This window comes from Lingula anatina, chromosome 1 (assembly GCF_051362555.1).
Source record: "Lingula anatina isolate TDL-2025a chromosome 1, LinAna3.0, whole genome shotgun sequence".
NCBI classification, from domain to species: Eukaryota; Metazoa; Brachiopoda; class Lingulata; order Lingulida; family Lingulidae; genus Lingula; species Lingula anatina.
The window spans coordinates 60,719,265-60,738,951 of record NC_141767.1 but is presented as its reverse complement, the minus strand read 5'-3'; the positions used below and the strand labels follow the sequence as shown (position 1 = coordinate 60,738,951).

The following is a 19,687-nucleotide window of genomic DNA, read 5'->3' as shown; positions in this document are numbered from 1 at the left end:
AGTTATCTGATGTACATGCGTCACAATTTACAAATCCTTCACATCCCTTCAAAATACTAAATTTGTCTTAAACTTCTCTATTTCTTGCAGTGGGTATCCATGTCCGCCATATTGACAACAAATGTCAGAGCGAGGCTGGGTCAGTGCGCCCTCTAACGCGTGGTTGCAATATTTACCAAGCCGATGGAAAGGCACAAACACGAGGAAGACTTCCTGTGTCATATAGTAAAATTTAACACACAGACAGCCGGAAGAGACAAATTATGCAGGTACCATGATTAAAGTTACAAGTCTGTTTGTTAAAACACCTGCATATATTAGTAGTTTATTTTGACTATACTATACACGTTACATGCAGTGTGTTGTTCACAGGTCAAAATATTGGGACATTATGAATTTCTACAGTACATTGTACATGATAATAGCGACACATATTAACGAAGAAACATTCTGATGAACAGTCTGCAGATTTCCGCCTATTAATGACAAGAATATAACTATTTTGAAAATCTTCATATTCTTTATGAGTTCAGGGGGAGGTGTAGTTAGAATAATCTGGTTATAACTCTTATTATATTTTTACGTATAGTGACAGTATGTTCACAGGTACATGCATCTACAAAGGTATGATGATGAGCTCGGCAATCATAATTTTTTGGGAAAGGGAATTTTTTAGCTGCTGTACTCGCTAAACATTGTATGTAAAAATACAAACAAACAAACAACACCGTTTACAGAGTTTCTGCTTGTTTACCAACATCAAATTTGTCTGGCCTTACCATGCGCTCTTTAATTAACTTACCCCCCCCCTTTCTGTTAATTCTTACATTATTTTCATTGCAGACTTTTTCAGTACACCAGCAAATTTGCACAGTGGTATGTTCTTCAAAAACATTTAGATCCAGAGGTTGCTGCAAAATTGAAAAGACTAGAGAATGCTATAAGCATGACACGTAAAGGTGAGAGTTGATTTAATATCTAATGAACAGATTGATAGAGTAGCTTTGTATGTATTAAATTGTTTTATATGTAGATCTGATAATTACATATCTCAGTGGTGTCTGTATATGTATTGCCACCACCTGTCTGTCTGCATTGCCTGAGTAGAAGCTGGAGCTATGTACATTTCTTGTTACCACAATAACTGGAAAGCAATGGTCTGTTTACTTTATTTAGTTGATATATGTATATATAAGATTAGAAAGCATGCTATTGTTTATTATGCTAAATATGTTAATTCTTGGTATTTTGTATTTTAGTGCTTCGATTTGGCAAGAGTTTTGACCTGTTACACAGCAGTTTAAGCACAATACACATATCAGACACTGTGCTCCGTCTGACCATCACACTAAGTCATATCAACCAAGCCCTGTACCTTTTAGTTGACCACATTGTGTGGGCTTCAAAGATAGGTCTCATAGAGACACAAAGGAAGTACTGGTCAAAATTGTCGGCGAGGTTTTGGCTTGTATCTCTTATCCTAAATCTTACCAGAAATATCTATGATATCTCCAATTTAGTTCAAGAAGAACAGAAACATTTACACCAGTGGGATAAAAGGAGCCAATACAAGAATGGTATTGGAGGCTACAAGGACATTGAGAGAAAAACACCAACTAGCATGGAAATCTTCCAGAAGTGCTTGAGAGAAAACCACCCAGTTGCTATAGACACTGCAAAAAATTTTTGTGATCTCCTCCTTCCTTTATCAAGTTTGGGTTTTGTAAAGACTTCAAAAGGTCTTCAGGGAATTCTTGGGATGATTTCTTCCTATTTAAGTATTCTGACTATTTGGAACCCTGATCTAAAACTTCAAAATCCATGAGCTACATTTACCATATAAATTCAAAGAACTGGCATATGATTCATGGTCTGGGATATGGAAGTAGATTTCAATTTTAATACTGTTAATATACCCAAGTTTTCTTTCTTTTTTATACCACCAAAATTGTTATGCAATCACCGGAAACTACCTCAGCATTGTGGCTATTGCAATAAATGTATATTCATTGATTCTAAATAAGTGTCTTGAATTAGTTTTTCCAAGATGTGATGTTACGTAATCAAGAGTATATATTAAACACTTTTGAAATACCGATTTAGGCATTTCTTATATTCATGTGATAAAAATGTTATTTTTTAAAAAAAGCATTGTATAAGACCATGCCAGTTTGGGATCAAACCTTTCATTCATGTTAGTTTGAAGTTGTTTGTTAATGCTTATTATTTTGAATTAAGTGTAATCAGGTCTTGTGTTTGAACATACAATTAGCAGGTGATTCACTATTCAATTAATGATGGAATAATAAATAAATCGGATTTAGGAATTTTTCTGCATAAGGTTTTATAAATAATACTTACAAATGCCATGATATTACTTGTTTGGATTCTTTAATTCTTGAAAACTGTTAAAAGACTACCTACATTTGGGATATAGCCTTTTTCCACGTTCTTTATATAAAATACTTATGTAAATATTACTGCAATAAAAATAAACACTTTTTAAGTAAAAAAGTTATTTTCTTTTCATCCATACCCCCATTCACAAAGTAATGTAATGGATTAAATCCCAAAAGCACACAAATTCAATAAGCTTGGGGTGTCACAAGCTAATGAAAGGAATCCGTGTTGTGGTCACTATATGATTTAACAAGATTTTGACATTGCGTGATGACTACACTGCATTCTTGTACCACATTAAAATGATTATAAGTTTTCAAAATAAATGATAAGTTCTACAAATCATTTAATATGTGAGACATTTTAAGGTAATTACTGTTATATTATATTGATTTTTTAAACTGATAAAAAAAACTTTAAACTCCTGTACCAGTAACTTTAACACAAGTGCATCTCTGTCCTTAGGATGAGAATAAATATTATAAAGAATAGTAAGATTCAAAATGATGTGAGATATTTCCACTTTCTCTAATGCCTTATTCTCAAACAAGCAACGTCCAACTGTAGTGTTATGTCACAGCATTCATTGTCACAAAAAATAGGTATCCAGGCAAGTTTTGAGAAAAATAGTAAATCCACCATGAATCACCACTGTATAAATCCGAATGTTTCAATCAAATAAAAAATCAATTTGAAACATGATGACATTATTTTTTACTTTATGAAACGTTTAAAACGTTTCATCTCAGCACGCTGCTGTGCTTTGGCATATTTTCTTACTCTATACCAATATATATCGGAATCTTCATCCAGGCCTTCAAGAGAAGCTGTAGGTCTTTCAGTGTTCAGTTTCCAGAGCCATTCTGGATATTCATGATCCTCTTTAAGTTTTACTTCAGGGCCTTCTTTCATGTAATTCAATCCACTACAATTCATTATCAATTTCTTAACATCTCCTTCCACTGGCAAATCAATTTTTTTCTTTGGACCCCCTGAAATATTAATGTAGACATGAAATTTGTATATATAAAAAAGCACAGTCCTAGCACATAAAATAACTAAGTGGCAAAGCTGTCAAATGCATATACACCAAACCGCAAAAACAAACAAACAACCAAAAAAAAAACAAAAAAACATTGCAGCAAAATTTATTAAAAAAGTGAAAACATAAGGCCAAATACAGAGGCAAAGGCAAGGTTGGAAGCCAAGTAACTATATATAAATAAATAAATGTAGGGGTCAGTGGATGAGTTAGCTATATATATATATAGCTATTGATCGTGTGAAAGTTTTAAGGGCAAACTTTTTTTTTTTAATTTGGCAAAGTGCAGCAAGGGGAAATATATACTATGTAGAAGAACAAGCAAAGTTGATCTGTGGACTAAAAGATCTATCAGATCAGGGAATTTATACAGTGTCTATTAGGGCATTATGTGGCAACCTTTCAAGTGGGTCAGCCAAAGCTGATCTGCGGATCTGTTAGTCTGTGGATCAACTTGTTCTGAATACACTCAAATGTTTTTAACTAGCATGTCAGACTTTTAGGGAAATTTGGACAATTTTTTTTTTTTTTGGGGGGTGGGGGGGGATTTTTTGTCCATCGTCTTCTTGTTCCCCATGAAGCAAATGTTAAAAGGGCACCCCTAAACTGAAAAAAACATGTGGCATCAATTTGTATTGCCCCTATTTTTTGCACCTGTGGACCAAAATTCTATTACTTTGCCTACTTCACAAACACCCCATTTCCATAGATTAGATCGACCTACTTTAGATCGACCTAACTCCCTGGGGGTTCACGCTAAATAGCTGTCAGCCGGGCGGACACAGAAGTTAATTACCCTCTTACAGCTTGTAGTAGGCGGGACGGACATTTAAGTCGGATTATCTGAAAGTAATCTAGTGAGACTCCCCGCGGGGATAGATCGATCTAAAATCTATGGGAATAGAGCCAAAGATTACTCTGCTTGGGAAAGACTTATAATCAAAATTTAAATTGGGTGTCCATGCGTAGCTCCTTTACTTTTAATGTGGTAAAGTGCACTTTTTATGACATTATTAAGGGTTTCAAATCAAGTGGAGAAACTTTTGACTCATTTTTTAAAGTGGCGTCTGAAAACAATGACAAACATGTTGTCACTAAAACTCGAATAACTTTTGATCCAAATGAAATACATTAAAAAATTAAAAAGTTTACACATACTCAAATATGTGGCTATCTGTGTACCAAATTTCAAGTCTATAAAAATAGCTCAATAAGAAAAAAGTGCGTGCACCCTAGCTAGGGCGCATGTTGATGATATCCCCAATGTACCTGATCCTTTCACTCCTATCTTGCCGCCAATTTTACCAAGTCCCTTAACTGCATAGCTGCGTAGAGGTATTAAAACTTCGTGAGTGTATTGTGGTATAAATCTTGCAATATTTTGCAAAGTACAAGAACACCTCAAGACGATGGCCATTTGCGACAAGCCTCGTTTTGAAAATAAAAATGGATGCGCCCAGTGAATCACACTGTTCCCGCACGACTCCTGAAGATATTCACGGGACAGACAAACAGACGCCCCAACGTGCCTCTCGGTATGTTCTGATGGATAATGATGCCACTGCAAAAGACCAAACACTAAGTGAATATCTAAAGTGCACAAGTGAATTCCGCTAGTCCAAGTCGATGTTGTGTCCTAAGGCCGGGGTACGCCTTAGATAGTTATATCAGAAAAAAATTTCAAAATGATCAGAAAATTATAATACTTACATCTTTTGAAAGGTAATACAAGAAACAGATGAATTCTTTTAGAATTTTTATAATATTCCTACAAGCAACAAAGATATTGAATTTTTTAACTGCTATATTTCACCAAATGTGTCCACAGTTTTCAGCTAAAAACCTGTGACTGACCAGCAGTGATCACTAAACTGCAGCAGAACAGCCTGTGAATGGGCCTTTGGCCCAAATTGCTTGTGACCAATTGAGACAAATTAGGGCTCTATTAGTCCAGGAATTTGGTGAAAAATTGTGCATTTTTTACCTACAAGCATGAAATTTGGCACACTTTTGGACAGTGAAATTCTAAGCAAATTTGGATATATGGGCATGTCTGAAAATTCCAAAATGGCCGTCAAATCCAAGATGACTGCCAAAATATGTAAATCTAATGACCTGGAAACAAAACCAAAATGGGGACCGCACAAGCACATGGCTGAGATGGCTTCTGTGCAGATCATGTACTATAAATATTGTGCATCAAATTAACTATACTTCACATCATTCAATTTTCACGTTTTTTTTTTCAATTAGATTGCAAATTTCCCGAAGTTTAAAGGGTATAAGTTACAAAAAAAATGCATGCAGTCCTTACCTAGAATTTTTAAACATTTCGTCGAGCCAAAACTTCAAAACATTGCCAAATCGATGTTCTCAAAGATAGCAACATGGGAAGGTAAGGTAACCGGAATTAAGCCTTTGACTGCCAGCTTAGTTAGTAAATGGATTGTATTGGTTTATTTATACAGGGCTAAAAAAAGATTTTTGAATGGAATGTCTTTTGCAACCTGTGAGCAAGCTGGTAACAGCTTTCCCCAGCACTACGGTTGGACAGGTTCTACTGTAGTGCCCCTAGCGGATTGTGATATACCTACCTTATAGGGTTCCCATCCCTAAATCGATCTAACAAGATCGGTCCATCTCCATGGGGTCCCTTGCTTAATTGCTTTCAGCCCAAGCGACATAGACGTCTGGGACGCCCACTACAGCTGCTAAACGATAGTTAATTACCCCTATCAGCCTCAACAGGCATAACAGACATCTAAGCTGCCCAAGTTAATTGCAATTGAGTGAGAATCCCCTCGGAGACAGTTCGATCCAAAGTTAGTACGATAGTCTTTGGGAATAGTCTCTTATATTCAGGTATGTTACACAAAAATTCAAAGCCCCCAAAACCTCCTAAAATCAAGGCAGTCAGATGGACCATAAAAAAAAAAAAGATGGATTTTGATACCAAAGCCAAGAATGTAGCCCAAAAATTGAAAAGGTATTGCAAAAATACACTCGGCTCACCGTCGATTGATTCCTGCGTCATCATATCTCGGCCGTATGACAGACGTCGCCATTTTGGAAGTAGTGCAAACTACTCTAGATACCCGGATGTAAACAATAATAAACATGGCGGCGCCCTGACAGGACATTCAGAACTCCTCGACAATATCCTCAGTGTTCCAATTGTTTTTCACCTAGTTTGAAGTCTTGATCTTTAAAAAGTGGGCAGGAAGATAGTGCATATTCAATACATTCGTCGAATGACGCCATATTTGTTAGATCCACGTGTTTTGGGGGAACTATATTGTTTTGATTGTGGTATACATTAGGGTTCTTGACCTGATCACATATGTTGTGCGTAGGCGACATTTTTTACTGTCATACATCCGAGACTAGTTTCAAGGCGTTCGGAAGATAGCCGGATATTGTCGAGGAGTTCCGAATGGCAAAAATACTCTTCCCAATGTGACACATTTTTTTTCTATTGGTTTAACATTATGAGTTGTGAAAAACTGTAATCATGAAAGTTGAAGTGTTACACAAAAACGTCCACTGTTCCTTTAAAAATCAAGGTAATTCATTGAAAATTTCAGGAGAAGCATCCTGGATAGAATACTGTATCTAATTCTGAAATAGACGGAAAAAATCAATTGATTTATAAATTAATGAGCAATAACCCCCCCCCCCCCCCCCCCACACACACACACACACACACACACACTCATTAATCAAGTAATCAAATAGAAAGTGCTTGGATCTCTCCCTAATACTGAAACCTAGTAGGAAAATACCTAAAATGAAAAGTGGGAGATAACACAAGCAGATTACTAGTAATCAGAAATTGATACGTTTTCAGATTGATAATCAATATCAATCAAGTAATTAGTGATCAATAAGCAATCACTGGGAAACTGATGACATCTTTATTTGTGAACGCATGCTTTCCTACATGTCCGCTGGAAAAGAGGTATCAGTTAGCAAAAATAGATATTTGCCTTTATTCTCCATAAGCTATGCCAGATCAGCATCATCTTGGCTCTACTGCTGAAAGAAAAATGAAAGAATTTTATGGGATATAGAAATTCAAGACCCTTACCTTGTTAGTACTGTACATGAGTTTTCTAATAGCTAGCAAAATCTTGTTCACCAAACAACAGGTCATTGACTAATTCATACTTTGAAACAACATAGTCAGTTGCATTATCAAGTTCCTCAGACTGGTCCCAATATGCATTTTTGTACTTATTTTGTTTGTGTTTACTACTGTACAGTTTCCGAATCAGTCCATAATACAACTGCAGAGTACAATCATCAGACCACACATGGCAAATTTTCCTGCCCACGACCTTTCCTTCAAGTATGGCAGTAATTTCTTCTTTCTTGGAGTAATCCAACTCTGATTTTTCCAACTTTACAGCTTCTAATACGGAGATAGACAGCAAATTTTCCAATCTCTTTCTCTCCTTTTGGTCTTGGTCTTCCTGTTTTCTTTTCTGTCTTTGGATCATCTCTATCCTCAGCTCCTTCTGTGTTTTTTTTTCTTTTATTCCTTTGCATCCTTCCATAGGGAATAGCCTTCCTTATCACAGCATCTTGGTGTTCTTCTGCCGTACTATCTAAATATCCTACCGTATTGTTTTTACATGCACACATAGGAGAGGACAAGAAACAAAGTGTATAGCATTTGGTGACTTCTTTTTGGCAGAACTTAACATTCCACTTAACTATTAAGCATCCATATTGTGAGATCTGGCAGATTCTGTCTCTTCTCAAAGTTTTTCTGTGATGTCCATTGTAAAATTTTTTATACTGTCGTTCAAGAACTCTGATGGTAGCCTGGAGGCAACTGCCCATCATTTGACTAAAAAGTTGCAGATCACCTGACACTGACCTCAACTTGATGAGGGTATGGACCTCAGTGACATCCCCACCCAAGAAATCTCTTTCCGATGTTAAAATATTTTCTGGTTTTTCTACATTTCTTTTATGGACCCTAACACACCTTGGACAACCCTTATCCCATCCACATGATTAATTTCATTATCAGCTGAGGTGAAAAACTTTTTCATCTAAGGGTTAGATAGAAATTTTCTAATGAGGCCTAATACCTGCAGCTCCATCCTTGTGATATCATTGGAAAAATCCTCCAGAAGCTTCTCTCTGAGTCCATCAAGGGATGTCCCTAAGCACAACGAAAAATTTGAAGCAAATTTGCAGCAAACTAAAATTTGCACCTGCCTGGTGTTTTGCTAAAGTACATACACTTTTCAGGGTCACAGATGTTCAGAAAAGGTGTCATGGTGTTCTGTCAAAACTCCAGCAATATGTAAGAGAATGTACAATCTGTTGCCCCTGTATCTTGGAAGAATGCCTTTGGGAAGATTTTTTTCATCCAGAAAAAAAAAGACAGAAACGTCCCTGGGTCACCCTTTCCATCCTTATATCATAGCATGTAAATTTGCAAGATGCAATTTGCAGACATACAGTTTTTTCCAAAAAGTACCCCTTTAATGCCTTCGGCCTGTTCAAAATCTTTCAGTGCAGTACTGCAGGATGTGGCTATGGAATCCAAATGTTGTAAATGACAGTTTAACTCATTTAGAGACTTGTTCCACACACTGCCCACAAGGAGCTACATGGTTGGCAGCACACCTGTCTCTCATTGAGTTGGTGATGTTATAAATGAGACTTCGCCTTGTCTCTTGGTAATCACTCCTGTCACTGAAATAAACATAATTTTCTGCCATGCTGTCAACTGTTTGGAAAATGTGGCTGGCATAGTCTTCTGCTGTCCCACCAGCCAGTGCATTGATTGCTGCAGAAAAAACCTTCTTTCTTGGTGGTAAAGTGGATGCTATTTATATGGGTTCCTTCCTGAGTTGTGGCCTCAAAACCCAGGGTGACATTTTTTTTCTCTGAGAACCATTTCAGAAGCCTGGAGTTCAGCAGTTGCACTTAGTTCCCAGACCATTAATTCCACAGCACTTCTTTTGGGTGCAGGCTCTGACTTATGTCCTGGCTGTGTCCCTAACTCCTCCATGATGACAGGGATGCTTGCAGTCGGGACTTTATTTACAATACAGACAAATACTCTATGGTGGGCTGATGATGAATAAGTCTTTAGGTCTTGCTTATTACTGATAGTTGGATTTGCTTGCAGTTCATCAACGGTTTCTTGCAGTAGTAGATTTTCATGCCCAAGAGTTTTGATGGTTTCTTCCTTTTCCTTTAGTTTACTTACAAGTTTTTTCTACTGATAAATCGGAACAGTAGGAACACGATTCTTTTTTCTTGATATTTCAAAAGATTATAATGGGTGTTTTGGGCTTTGTGTAAATCTGCCTTTGTTTTTGCAAATTCAATGTACATTTCATTTGAGTACAGTTTTCTCTTCACATCTCTGATGGTGGCATCTTTCTTCATTATTATCTCAATTTTCCTGTCAGTAACCTGGTTTATCACTCTCTTTGGTGTTTTCATTTTTTGTTTTAGTTTTCTTTAGTTCTGCCCCCAAGGCTGGTTTTAGTTGTAATTCATTACTTCAGTTTTCTTTGTATTCAACTCAAGCCCCACCTTCTCACACTCGGATCCAACCGTAAAAGTATCTGTGCCTGTGTGTTTTCATTACTCAAGAGACATATATCATCCACAAAATCTATGTCAGTAATTAACTCCATTAAATGGGATCTGATTGTGAACATTTTTTTATCTCACAGTCTAACTAACATTATTTTGCAGAAATAATCACATTCGATATAAAAGTATCATTTGAACAAGGTGCAGATTTTATTAGTAACTAACTTCACAAACAGGAACTCTCAAGAACCAAGAAGAGTAGTAACCAAGGCAATTTGCATTTAATTATCTTTGTATAAAGATTCTTGTTAAATGAAAGAGCAGTTTAATAAACATGATCAAATCAATTTATATTAAGAAGGACAATGATTAAGCCACAGTCTGACTTACCTGTCACTGACATCAAAAACTCACCTGTCACACTTTTTCATTATGTATCTTTATCTCTACCAGCCAGCAAAAATTGGTTATGAACATCAATAGTTAACTGGCAATCTCAAGTTCAGGTCTCAGGGTCAAAGAAACACCTACTTACCTGAGATCTTTACAGATCTCTTCTTACCTGCATAGATCACTCTTTATTTTATTTTATTTTATTTTATTTTATTTTATTTTATTTTATAACATATTTCTTGAGATATAGGTGTTACATTAATTTTCCTCACACATGACGTCAAGTAAGTCGTATCTGTACCCATGCTTCTGTTTCCTTCATTTTTATTTTAATTTCTTTTATTTCACTAGTTGGGCTCACTAGTTACAGGTATGAAAATGGTTTCATTAGTAACACCAGTGTGTACGCTGGTGGTACTCATGTTTTTAGTCCCAACCGTCTCGTACGGCTCCGCAGGGTGTTGTGGGATATAAGTCACCGTTATCACTTCTTCTCCTAGACTGCAAGGACCTGTGTCTCCACCTTTTGGATTTAGGTCATATCATCTCAACTGGAACCCCCTGGTATTTTTGTCTCAGTCAGTGCATTAGCCTGGGCACGACACGCAATACTGGAGGTGGTGTCCATTTTTGTTGTTTTCGATACGGTTTAGGCGTTGCGCTATATCAAAAAGTACAATGTCACAATGTTCAATGGTGAAAATAAAATGTGAATTACTCCAAAATTAGCAGAGATACGCCCATAGTTGTATTGAACTTGAATAGGAAGTCATATATTGGTAATCTTACTGTGACCTTGAAATTGACCTTTGACCTACTTTTTATGACTGCACTTTGCACGTTTTCTGATCTTTATATCTCCAAAACTGGCAAAGATATGCACATAGTTACTATTGAATTTGAATAGGAAGTCATATACTGGCAATGTAACTGTGACCCTGAAATTGACCTTTGACCTAATTTTCACCATGAACTGAACGTTGCATATTTTCTTGCCCCATATATCTTTAAAACTAGCAGAGATATGCCCAGTGTTGCCCCTAGGTTTTCTCTTCTGTCAGCATATATGCAACCCTACATAACACATTTCAAGGAAACCAACAGGCCTATTGTCTAGAAAATCCTAGGGGCGATCAATGTTAGGAAAATATGGGTCAATTTGAAAATCTGCTTGATTGGACCATTTTTAGTTATGTTTATTTGCATTTTTTTAAAACTCTTTTTGATTGCATTTTATTAGAGCTTGTCAAGCACAAGATGGTGATGGTGGTGTCCCTTTTTTTCTGGTTTTCCATATGAATGTGCTTACTCCAGCTGGTGGTACAATATCTGGAGGCAGTATCACCTCTCTGATCCTCTAGTTGGATCTCAGTTTTTTGATAGAAAGTTTTCATTTATGATAGATTCACTTATTAGATTTACCTGTTGACTGTCTCGTCTGTTCACTCTGACAGACTTGGTCACAACTGAATTACCTGTTCAGGTGAAGGTGAACAGGTAGTTGCCTAAGTTTTGATGATAAAAAAAAAAGACAGAGGACTGCAGCAAGGAGTGTGGAATAGTGTATGAGCTCAACTGTGGGACAGAGTATGTGTTTGAGAGACGTGAAGAAAACTGGAAATGAGACTAGAGGAACACAAGAAAGATGTAATAGAAAATATAAGTAAGGGAGTTAACAACAGATCCAAATGCTCTGTTGACAGGAGTTTTACACAAATTTGTCTCCACAGATCATACATTAGATAACAACCATGTGTCAAAATAGGACAATGCTAAAGTGCTAACCAGTGAAAGTAATTACAACAAGTGCAAGGTTTTAGAATCCATCTGGATAAGAAAAAAGAAACACACCATGAATATAGATGATGGAGCACACAAACTGTCCCGTGTTTATGATTACATTCTCAAACCCACCCTGGTGGTGGTGGTGGTGGTGGTGGTGGTGGTGGGGGGGGGGGGGGGGGGGGTGAACATGTCATCATCAAAACTGAGATAATTACCTGTGCACCTGAACCTCAACCCCAAAAATTCAGTTGTGATCAAGTCTGTCAGAGTGAAGAGAAGAAACAGTCAACAGGCAAATCTAAAATGTGGATGTATCATAAATAAAAACTTTTTAAATAGTTACAGATAGTTGAAGTGCTGCTCTTTCCACACAGACAGTTTAAACCTGATTTGAGCCTAGTTAAAACTGTCCTCTTAGAGGTTAAAGGAGGAAACGCGTAATATCGCCTGTTGGGGAGGTCAAACTAGGTGAGGAACTTAATTATCTTGCTTTATTTAACTATATCATGGTATGATAACAGCAGTTGTTATACTGAGTATAATGGTGTTTTTCTTATTAGAGGTTACTGTAAAGATTGACTTTAAAGTTTGAGGAAAAGGGTATCTTAATTTCATATGCTAATGCATACACCAAATAGATGTTACAGTTAGTTACAAGAAGTTCAATTGATTTACAATTAATATATATTTCAATTTCTTTTAGCTATAGCAATAAAACCAAAGATCAATTGCATAATATCAATGGATCATTTAATAGTACTCCCACTTGATGTGTTTGACATGCATAGTCAAAGATGTAGATTGGGACCTTTGCTTATGTCCAGGCTTGGAGTTTCCCTGGGAAACTGTGTAAAAATATGGTGGAAGAACCAGTGTCACCTTAGCATAGCATGGCCCAGAGAGGACTGCCATGAAAAATTTCTACAAGTAGATGGATTTGTTACTTCAGTGCAACCTGATGCTCAAGCTGAAAAATTAAATGATATGGAGAACAATCAGATAACAGTTTTTAAGCATGTCAAACAATTTTCTGCTGTTTATTTAAATGTTGTAATGACTGATTTAGATTTTGTCCTAAAACTGAATGAAAATCCAAATATGAAAAAAGGATATCTTATATCCAAGTGTAGGTGTCTTCTCAACAATTTGTATGTGGCTGCAAATTTCAAAGTCGACTTCACAGAGCATACATTGGGAAAGCTTTATGGAATATCATACATTGAAATTGCTACAGCTCTTCCAGATAACTTAGAAGTTGGTAGAGTGCTAACAGTCACAGATATTGAAATAAAAAAAGTGATCAGCAAAAGACGATATGATTATTGCCAAAAAAGAACATCAGACATGTCTTCTATTGGAGGCCTGGAACAAGAAGCTAAAAAGTTAAGGGAAATAATCAGCTTACCATTTCAGTATCAGCAACAAGTAGAAAATGTCAGACTGGAACTACCAAAAGGCGTTCTACTGTCTGGTCCTCCAGGGACAGGTAAAACTTCTCTTGTGAGAGCCATTTGCAGTGAATATGCTGTTGTTCTACTTCACATCAATGGACCGGAGCTCACTGGCCCAAGACCTGGAGAAAGTGAGGAAAATTTACGTAAATCTTTCAAAGAAGCTATCAATCTTAGCAAAGAAGGTCCTACAGTGTTATTCATTGATGAAATTGACTCCTTGTGTCCAAGGCAGAGCAAATCTGGTCAGCAAGACGGAAGAATGTTGGGTCAGTTGCTGACACTGATGGATGGTTTGCAATCAAGAGAGAAGTTGGTGGTGCTTGCTGCCACTAATAGAGCTTCTGCTGTAGACCCATCTCTGCGAAGATCAGGAAGGTTTGACCAGGAGGTAAGTCAACATTTCAAATTTTTACATGTTAGGTAAAAAACTCCATTTTTTTTAAACAAAAAGAGCTTTTCTTATTTATTTTTGTTCATTTTGTGTATATTATATGTTTATTATTTTTTTTCCTTATTGCCCAACCAGTATTGTAGTATCAGTAACAACTTGTCAAGTAGAAAGTGGGGTTCTACTGTCTGGTCATCCAGGAACTGGACAAACTTCTCTTGTGAGGGCCATTTGCAATGAATATTGTGTATTTGCACTACACATTGATGGACCAGAGCTCACTGGCCCAATACAAAGTCTGGAGAAATCGAGGAAATTTTATGGAAATCTTCTGTAGAAGCTTGAAATCTCAGCGAGGAAATCTGTGCTGCCTGAGTCACAGGTTAATAGTAACAATTTCTAGTTGTTTGACAGATTTATATCGTCTTTTGTATAACTGCAAGTTAAAGCCATCAATGCTATTGTAAGATATGAACTTTCATTTCTTCAGTTTTTCATTGGGATTCCATCAGAGAGCCAACGCAGACAAATTCTGTCAGTTCACACCAAGAGCCTATTGCTTGGTGAATGTGTCAACTTGGATAGGTTAGCAGATATGACAAAGGGCTATGTGGGTGCTGACCTGGCTTGCATTTGTAACGAAGCTGCATACAGTTCAATGGCCAGGTGTAAATGTTTACTAAAAGTTGAAAGGGTAAATATGCAAGTTAACTTATATACACTAAAATATCATTCTAATTTATTTTAAATGTTCTTAAAGAGAAAATAAATACTTACAGTCATTAAATATTAAAACTTCATCTTAACTAAACATGTGGCCTTTTGATTATGTATGGACATGTATATGCTGCAACTTTTTAGATCAATCCTGAACCTGTTACAATGTTGGATTTTACTACATCTATCCATAACATCACCCCAAGCACACAGAAAGGTTCAGACATATTAGTTGACGGCAAGCCAGTACTTTGGGAGCAAATAGGTGGTTTGCAGACTGTTAAATTGCAGTTAAAGCAGGTACAAATCTTTTTGGACAAGTGATAAATGCTTTAAATAATTATTCAACATTAATTATTACGAGAGCCATAAACAGTTCATCTTATTTCAAGATTGGCAATTATTTATTAATTTTATTCTATTTTTTTAGCAATAAGAATAATAATTGGAAGCCACTCATATTTTGTTTTATTTATCAAAGTACCATCCCAGGTAAAGTTGAATAAATGTACAGTGTCAAAATATTTTACTAACATTTTTTCAGTCTGTTGAATGGCCACTCCAGCATCCTGAGGCATTTTCTCGGCTTGGTCTTCCATTACCAAAAGGTGTCCTGTTGTATGGGCCCCCAGGTTGCTCCAAGACTATGCTGGTGAAAGCTGCAGCAACTGCCTGTGGCGCCACTTTTCTGTCAGTTAGTGGTGCTCAGCTGTATTCACCATTTGTGGGAGATTCAGAAAAGGCCTTATCAGAGGTTTTTTTTTTTATTTTATTATTTAATGCTACTATTTTATTTGACTTTGATTTCTATTTTTTTTTTTTTTTGCAATTACTGTAATTGGTTTCGGTATAAAAATTCTCTCCATTTTGTTCATTTGTAATATATCGTTATCTAATTAAGAGCTCTCAGTTGACGTTAAGTTTCTCTAAAAGAATTGACATAAAAGTCTATATATAAGAGGACATAGAAATATATTATATATTTTTTAGAAATATATTATATTTTTTTTTTCTACAAGGCATTCAGCAGAGCAAGAATGGGAGCCCCATCAATCTTGTTTCTGGATGAGATTGATTCAATAATAGGCAAACGATCAGAGTCCAGCACTAACCGCAGTGTTCAGGAAAGAGTGTTATCTGTGCTGCTGAATGAAATGGATGGTGTTGGTATCAAAGTGGAGGAAAAGACCACCAGATCTGGGGGAAAGGAAAGGCTGTTGGAGGGGGTCCCTTCCTGGTCACAAGTAAGGTTAAATAATGTTATTTGTGTACAGCATTTATAAGATTATGACAACTATTCTTAGATCTCACATGTGGCATGATCAGTTTGGTCAGCAGAATAACCAAGTTTGAACTGTTTGCACAGCAAGTGTTTTTTGTGTTACTGAGCAATGGAGATGATGTAACCCAAGGCCATTAATAACCATGAACCAGTTTAATCCTAAGTATAGTGCAAATTTGCAAAATGAAATTCATATTAAGATATATAACTAATCTTGCACATGCAAATTTTGCATCACAGAATTGTTTCTTCAATCATTTCATTCCAGGCTGAATTTAGTGAGGTTGATAACAGCCATGTGTTAGTTGTGGCTGCCACAAACAGACCTGACATGCTGGATGAGGCCCTCTTACGTCCAGGCCGTTTTGATAGGATCATTTATGTGCCTCCACCAGGACTTGAAGTAAGATGTCCTCTTAATATTATTTTTATATGTCATTTAGAATTTAGTTATCTGGGTTAAGTGAGGGCATATGACATGAGATTTATTTAATTAGCTTAACAGTAAAGATTAAGTGAACAGAAAGGACAGAAATAATTTGATAATTATTTTTTCGGTGAGTTATTTGTAGTTTATAATGATCTGAAATGTAGCAATTTATTTTTGTGTATGAAGTCATTATATATATATATATATATATATATATATATATATATATATATATATATATATATATATATATATATTTAATAAAACAGGCAAGAGAAGAAATAATCAGAATTCATTCTCGACACATGCCAAAAACTGATGTAGATGTGCGATGGCTGGCTGAGCAAACTGCTGGGTTCACAGGGGCTGATCTAGAGAATTTGTGCAGAGAGGTATTTTAAATTTCATTCACACACACATTCCTTTTGCATTTTTACTTGTAATTTTCATGCTTTTATAAATATTAAGCAGAAGATGTAGTTAAATATACTTTTTATGGACAGACACTGTGTCTGGACATACAGCCATCACCTGCAGCTGTTGTTGCCCGGATGCACTCTTTACTGGTATTAAACCATAAAAAGAAAAAATATGCTACACATTATTCTTAGACTTACATAAATGACTGGTAGGACTAGAATACAGTTTTAGCTGGAAAATCAGTCTGACTGGATTACACTTCTTGTTTTTCTTGCATTTCTGAAGTTATTTGTGAATTTTTTCATTTTTCAGGTCTGACTTATTTTTAAAATGTCAACAGTAACAGAAGTACATAATTCGACTTTGTGTGATTATGCTGTGGATGATTATGTTATATAGCATCCAAAGTGACAAAATTGTTTAATGCCATCATAGGCTTTGTTCAGCAAAGTAGTTATTGTACTAACTGGTTCGATCCGTCTCAGCAGGAATTATTGCTAAGGTACAATCAATATGAGCTTAATCATCTGTCACACCTCTCATAACTTCAAGCACTTGGGTGAGTCAGGATATTGTGGTCCGTGATATTGTTTATGTTGCTTTGTGAGGGGCGTGCCAGATAATAAAGCTAATTACATTGACTGTGCCTTAGCGATAATCCCCAATGAGCTAGTTCAATCCTGTTAATAACTTCTGTTCTGAACGCAGCCATAGGCAGTGTTCCTATAAACCAGTCATGCTAGCGGGATTGATCTAACTCTGCGGGGATTCTCACTAAACTGCATTCAGTGTGAGCAGCTTAAATGTCTGGCACGTCTACTCAAGCTGCTAGGGAGTAATTAACGAAAGTCAATTAGCCCCCAGTTTCTCAAGGGCGCGTGCCGGACAATTAAGCTGATTACACTGAAGCACTTAAGCAAGAAGCCTTGCAGAGCTATATCAATCCAGCTAGTACGATGAGAATGCAGTCCTGAAAATCATAATATAAAAACCAAGTTGTTAATCTCAAATTTATAGGAAAGATTCTTAGTGCTGAAATATCAGCCTCATTTGCTTTTTTATTGTTTTAATATTTCTTGATTTGTACAAAATTTTCATTTGCAGTGTTATTTTGTCACTCCTCCATATTTACACTGTTAAAGATTCTCTGTCCATATGTCAGCTTTAGCTGGCTTGTCTAAGCTTCATATATGTACAGGTTTTTATACTTTCAACAATTGAATTTCAGTTGCTTGTGATTCACTGGGTTCCTTCTTTTTATATACACATTTATCCTATATACGTATACTGTAATATCATATGTATTAGCATTTATCCTCACTGACATGAATATTTCCCATTATGTTTCAGGCAAGTCTTCATGCATTAAGTGAAAGAGGGCTGGATGTAGAAGTAATTACTCAGCAAGACTTTGCTGGAGTTTTGGCCAATTTAAAACCTTCAGTAACTTCCTCACAGCTTGAACAATATAGCATACTGAATTGGAGAACGAAGACAAATAAAGAATAGTTGAGATTTATAACCACCAATTGTTTTTCTCTTTTATTACTGGAGTAGACTCTGACATAATAATAATAATAATAATAACTAGACTGCAACTGGCTAAAGGCAGTGGCGGAGGATTCCCCTGCAAAATAGGTGTGGAAATGCTCTTACAAGGTCATGTGAAGGTCATGGGTTTAATTTGACCCCATATTCTGAAAGAGCATGTGCAAATTGGGGGGGGGGGGTCAACAAAACATCACTTTTAGCCCATTCAATATTTCTCCATGAAATAGCCAAATGACCTTGAAAATGAGGGTCAAGGTCAAATTTGACATTTGATTTGGGGGTTTTGGGTATATGTTTGGGGTAGTTTACTATAGCATGCTATGACCAAAAACCAGTGTTTCATGGAGAAACTGCCAAACTCAAGATTTCTGCAATGTCATAAATATTTTAAAATCTTTATAAAAAAAAGTAATTTAGCAGTCGCTACCAAAGTACGGCTAACCTTAGATCAATATATAGGGCATCATTTGCCACTGTGATTGGGGCTCTGGGCCTTCCGGTTTCTGAGATCTCGGAAACAAACCTTTTTTGAGCCCGTTTGGCCATTAGCGACCTTGACCTTGACCTACTTGCATAAAACTAGGTCATTATCTGTGGATTCACCTCAGTATTATTGGCCATAAGGCCCTTAGCCATATGGCTTATACTTTAGGCCTAATGGCAATTTCAAATTTTACAAATTTTGCCTTTAAAAGCCCCTGTGACCTTGGAAAGTAGGTCAAGGTCACTGAAACTGGGTCTATGGCATATTCTTACCATAGGCTACCTATGATAATTATTTCAGATTTTTTGCGAAAAAAAACGCACGGAAAAAATAATAATAATAAGAACTAGACTGCAACTGGCTAAAGCCAGTGGCGGAGGATTCCCCTGCAAAATAGGTGTAAAAATGCTCTTACAAGGTCATGTGAAGGTCATGGGTTAAATTTGACCCCATATTCTGAAAGAGCATGTGCGAATTGGGGGGGGGGGGGGAGTCAACAAAACATCACTTTTAGCCCACTTCAATATTTCTCCATGAAATAGCCAAATGACCTTGAAAATGAGGGTCAAGGTCAAATTTGACATTTGATTTGGGGGTTTTGGGTATATGTTTGGGGTAGTTTACTATAGCATGCTATGACCAAAAACCAGTGTTTCATGGAGAAACTGCCAAACTCAAGATTTCTGCAATGTCATAAATATTTAAAAATCTATATTAAAAAAAGTAATTAAGCAGTCGCTACCAAAGTACGGCTAACCTTAGATAAATATATAG

At 36.4% G+C, this 19,687-nt stretch overlaps 3 protein-coding genes across 6 annotated transcripts; 2 read left to right on the top strand and 1 right to left on the bottom strand.

Moving 5' to 3' along the window:
* The first annotated feature begins 105 nt into the window (after positions 1 to 105).
* LOC106171408 (peroxisomal membrane protein 11B) lies at positions 106 to 2,514 on the top strand. Its single transcript, XM_013551749.2, has 3 exons — positions 106 to 269; positions 844 to 959; positions 1,260 to 2,514. The coding sequence occupies exons 1-3, from the start codon at positions 184 to 186 to the stop codon at positions 1,823 to 1,825; spliced, it is 768 nt and encodes a 255-aa protein (XP_013407203.1). The 5' UTR covers positions 106 to 183; the 3' UTR covers positions 1,826 to 2,514.
* On the bottom strand, positions 2,375 to 4,875 carry LOC106171770 (large ribosomal subunit protein mL54). Its single transcript, XM_013552247.2, has 2 exons — positions 4,712 to 4,875; positions 2,375 to 3,392 (listed from the first exon to the last, which is right to left on the bottom strand). The coding sequence occupies exons 1-2, from the start codon at positions 4,857 to 4,859 to the stop codon at positions 3,115 to 3,117; spliced, it is 426 nt and encodes a 141-aa protein (XP_013407701.1). The 5' UTR covers positions 4,860 to 4,875; the 3' UTR covers positions 2,375 to 3,114.
* A 10-nt stretch (positions 4,876 to 4,885) lies between these two features.
* LOC106171746 (ATPase family gene 2 protein homolog B) lies at positions 4,886 to 18,400 on the top strand. Of its 4 annotated transcripts, none has more exons than XM_013552229.2 (10): positions 4,886 to 4,977; positions 12,527 to 12,655; positions 12,891 to 14,029; positions 14,520 to 14,723; positions 14,891 to 15,046; positions 15,291 to 15,500; positions 15,766 to 15,990; positions 16,297 to 16,431; positions 16,728 to 16,850; positions 18,229 to 18,400. In XM_013552229.2, the coding sequence occupies exons 3-10, from the start codon at positions 12,929 to 12,931 to the stop codon at positions 18,385 to 18,387; spliced, it is 2,313 nt and encodes a 770-aa protein (XP_013407683.2). In that variant the 5' UTR covers positions 4,886 to 4,977; positions 12,527 to 12,655; positions 12,891 to 12,928; the 3' UTR covers positions 18,388 to 18,400. The 4 variants fall into 4 exon arrangements, with proteins under 4 accessions (XP_013407683.2, XP_013407666.2, XP_086857764.1 ...); XM_013552212.2 differs by having other exon boundaries at positions 4,902 to 5,024; XM_087001638.1 differs by having other exon boundaries at positions 4,940 to 5,089.
* Positions 18,401 to 19,687: the final 1,287 nt, after the last annotated feature.

Coding starts and splice junctions, on each gene's coding strand:
- LOC106171408 (XM_013551749.2), top strand. CDS start 184: ATGGAAAGGCACAAACACGAGGAAGACTTCCTGTGTCATATAGTAAAA. Junction 270..843: donor GGAAGAGACAAATTATGCAG/GTACCATGATTA, acceptor TTTTCATTGCAG/ACTTTTTCAGTACACCAGCA. Junction 960..1,259: donor TATAAGCATGACACGTAAAG/GTGAGAGTTGAT, acceptor TTTGTATTTTAG/TGCTTCGATTTGGCAAGAGT.
- LOC106171770 (XM_013552247.2), bottom strand. CDS start 4,859: ATGGCCATCGTCTTGAGGTGTTCTTGTACTTTGCAAAATATTGCAAGA. Junction 3,393..4,711: donor GATAGGAGTGAAAGGATCAG/GTACATTGGGGA, acceptor TTAATATTTCAG/GGGGTCCAAAGAAAAAAATT.
- LOC106171746 (XM_013552229.2), top strand. CDS start 12,929: ATGGATCATTTAATAGTACTCCCACTTGATGTGTTTGACATGCATAGT. Junction 14,724..14,890: donor GTTTACTAAAAGTTGAAAGG/GTAAATATGCAA, acceptor GCAACTTTTTAG/ATCAATCCTGAACCTGTTAC. Junction 15,991..16,296: donor GGGTCCCTTCCTGGTCACAA/GTAAGGTTAAAT, acceptor ATTTCATTCCAG/GCTGAATTTAGTGAGGTTGA.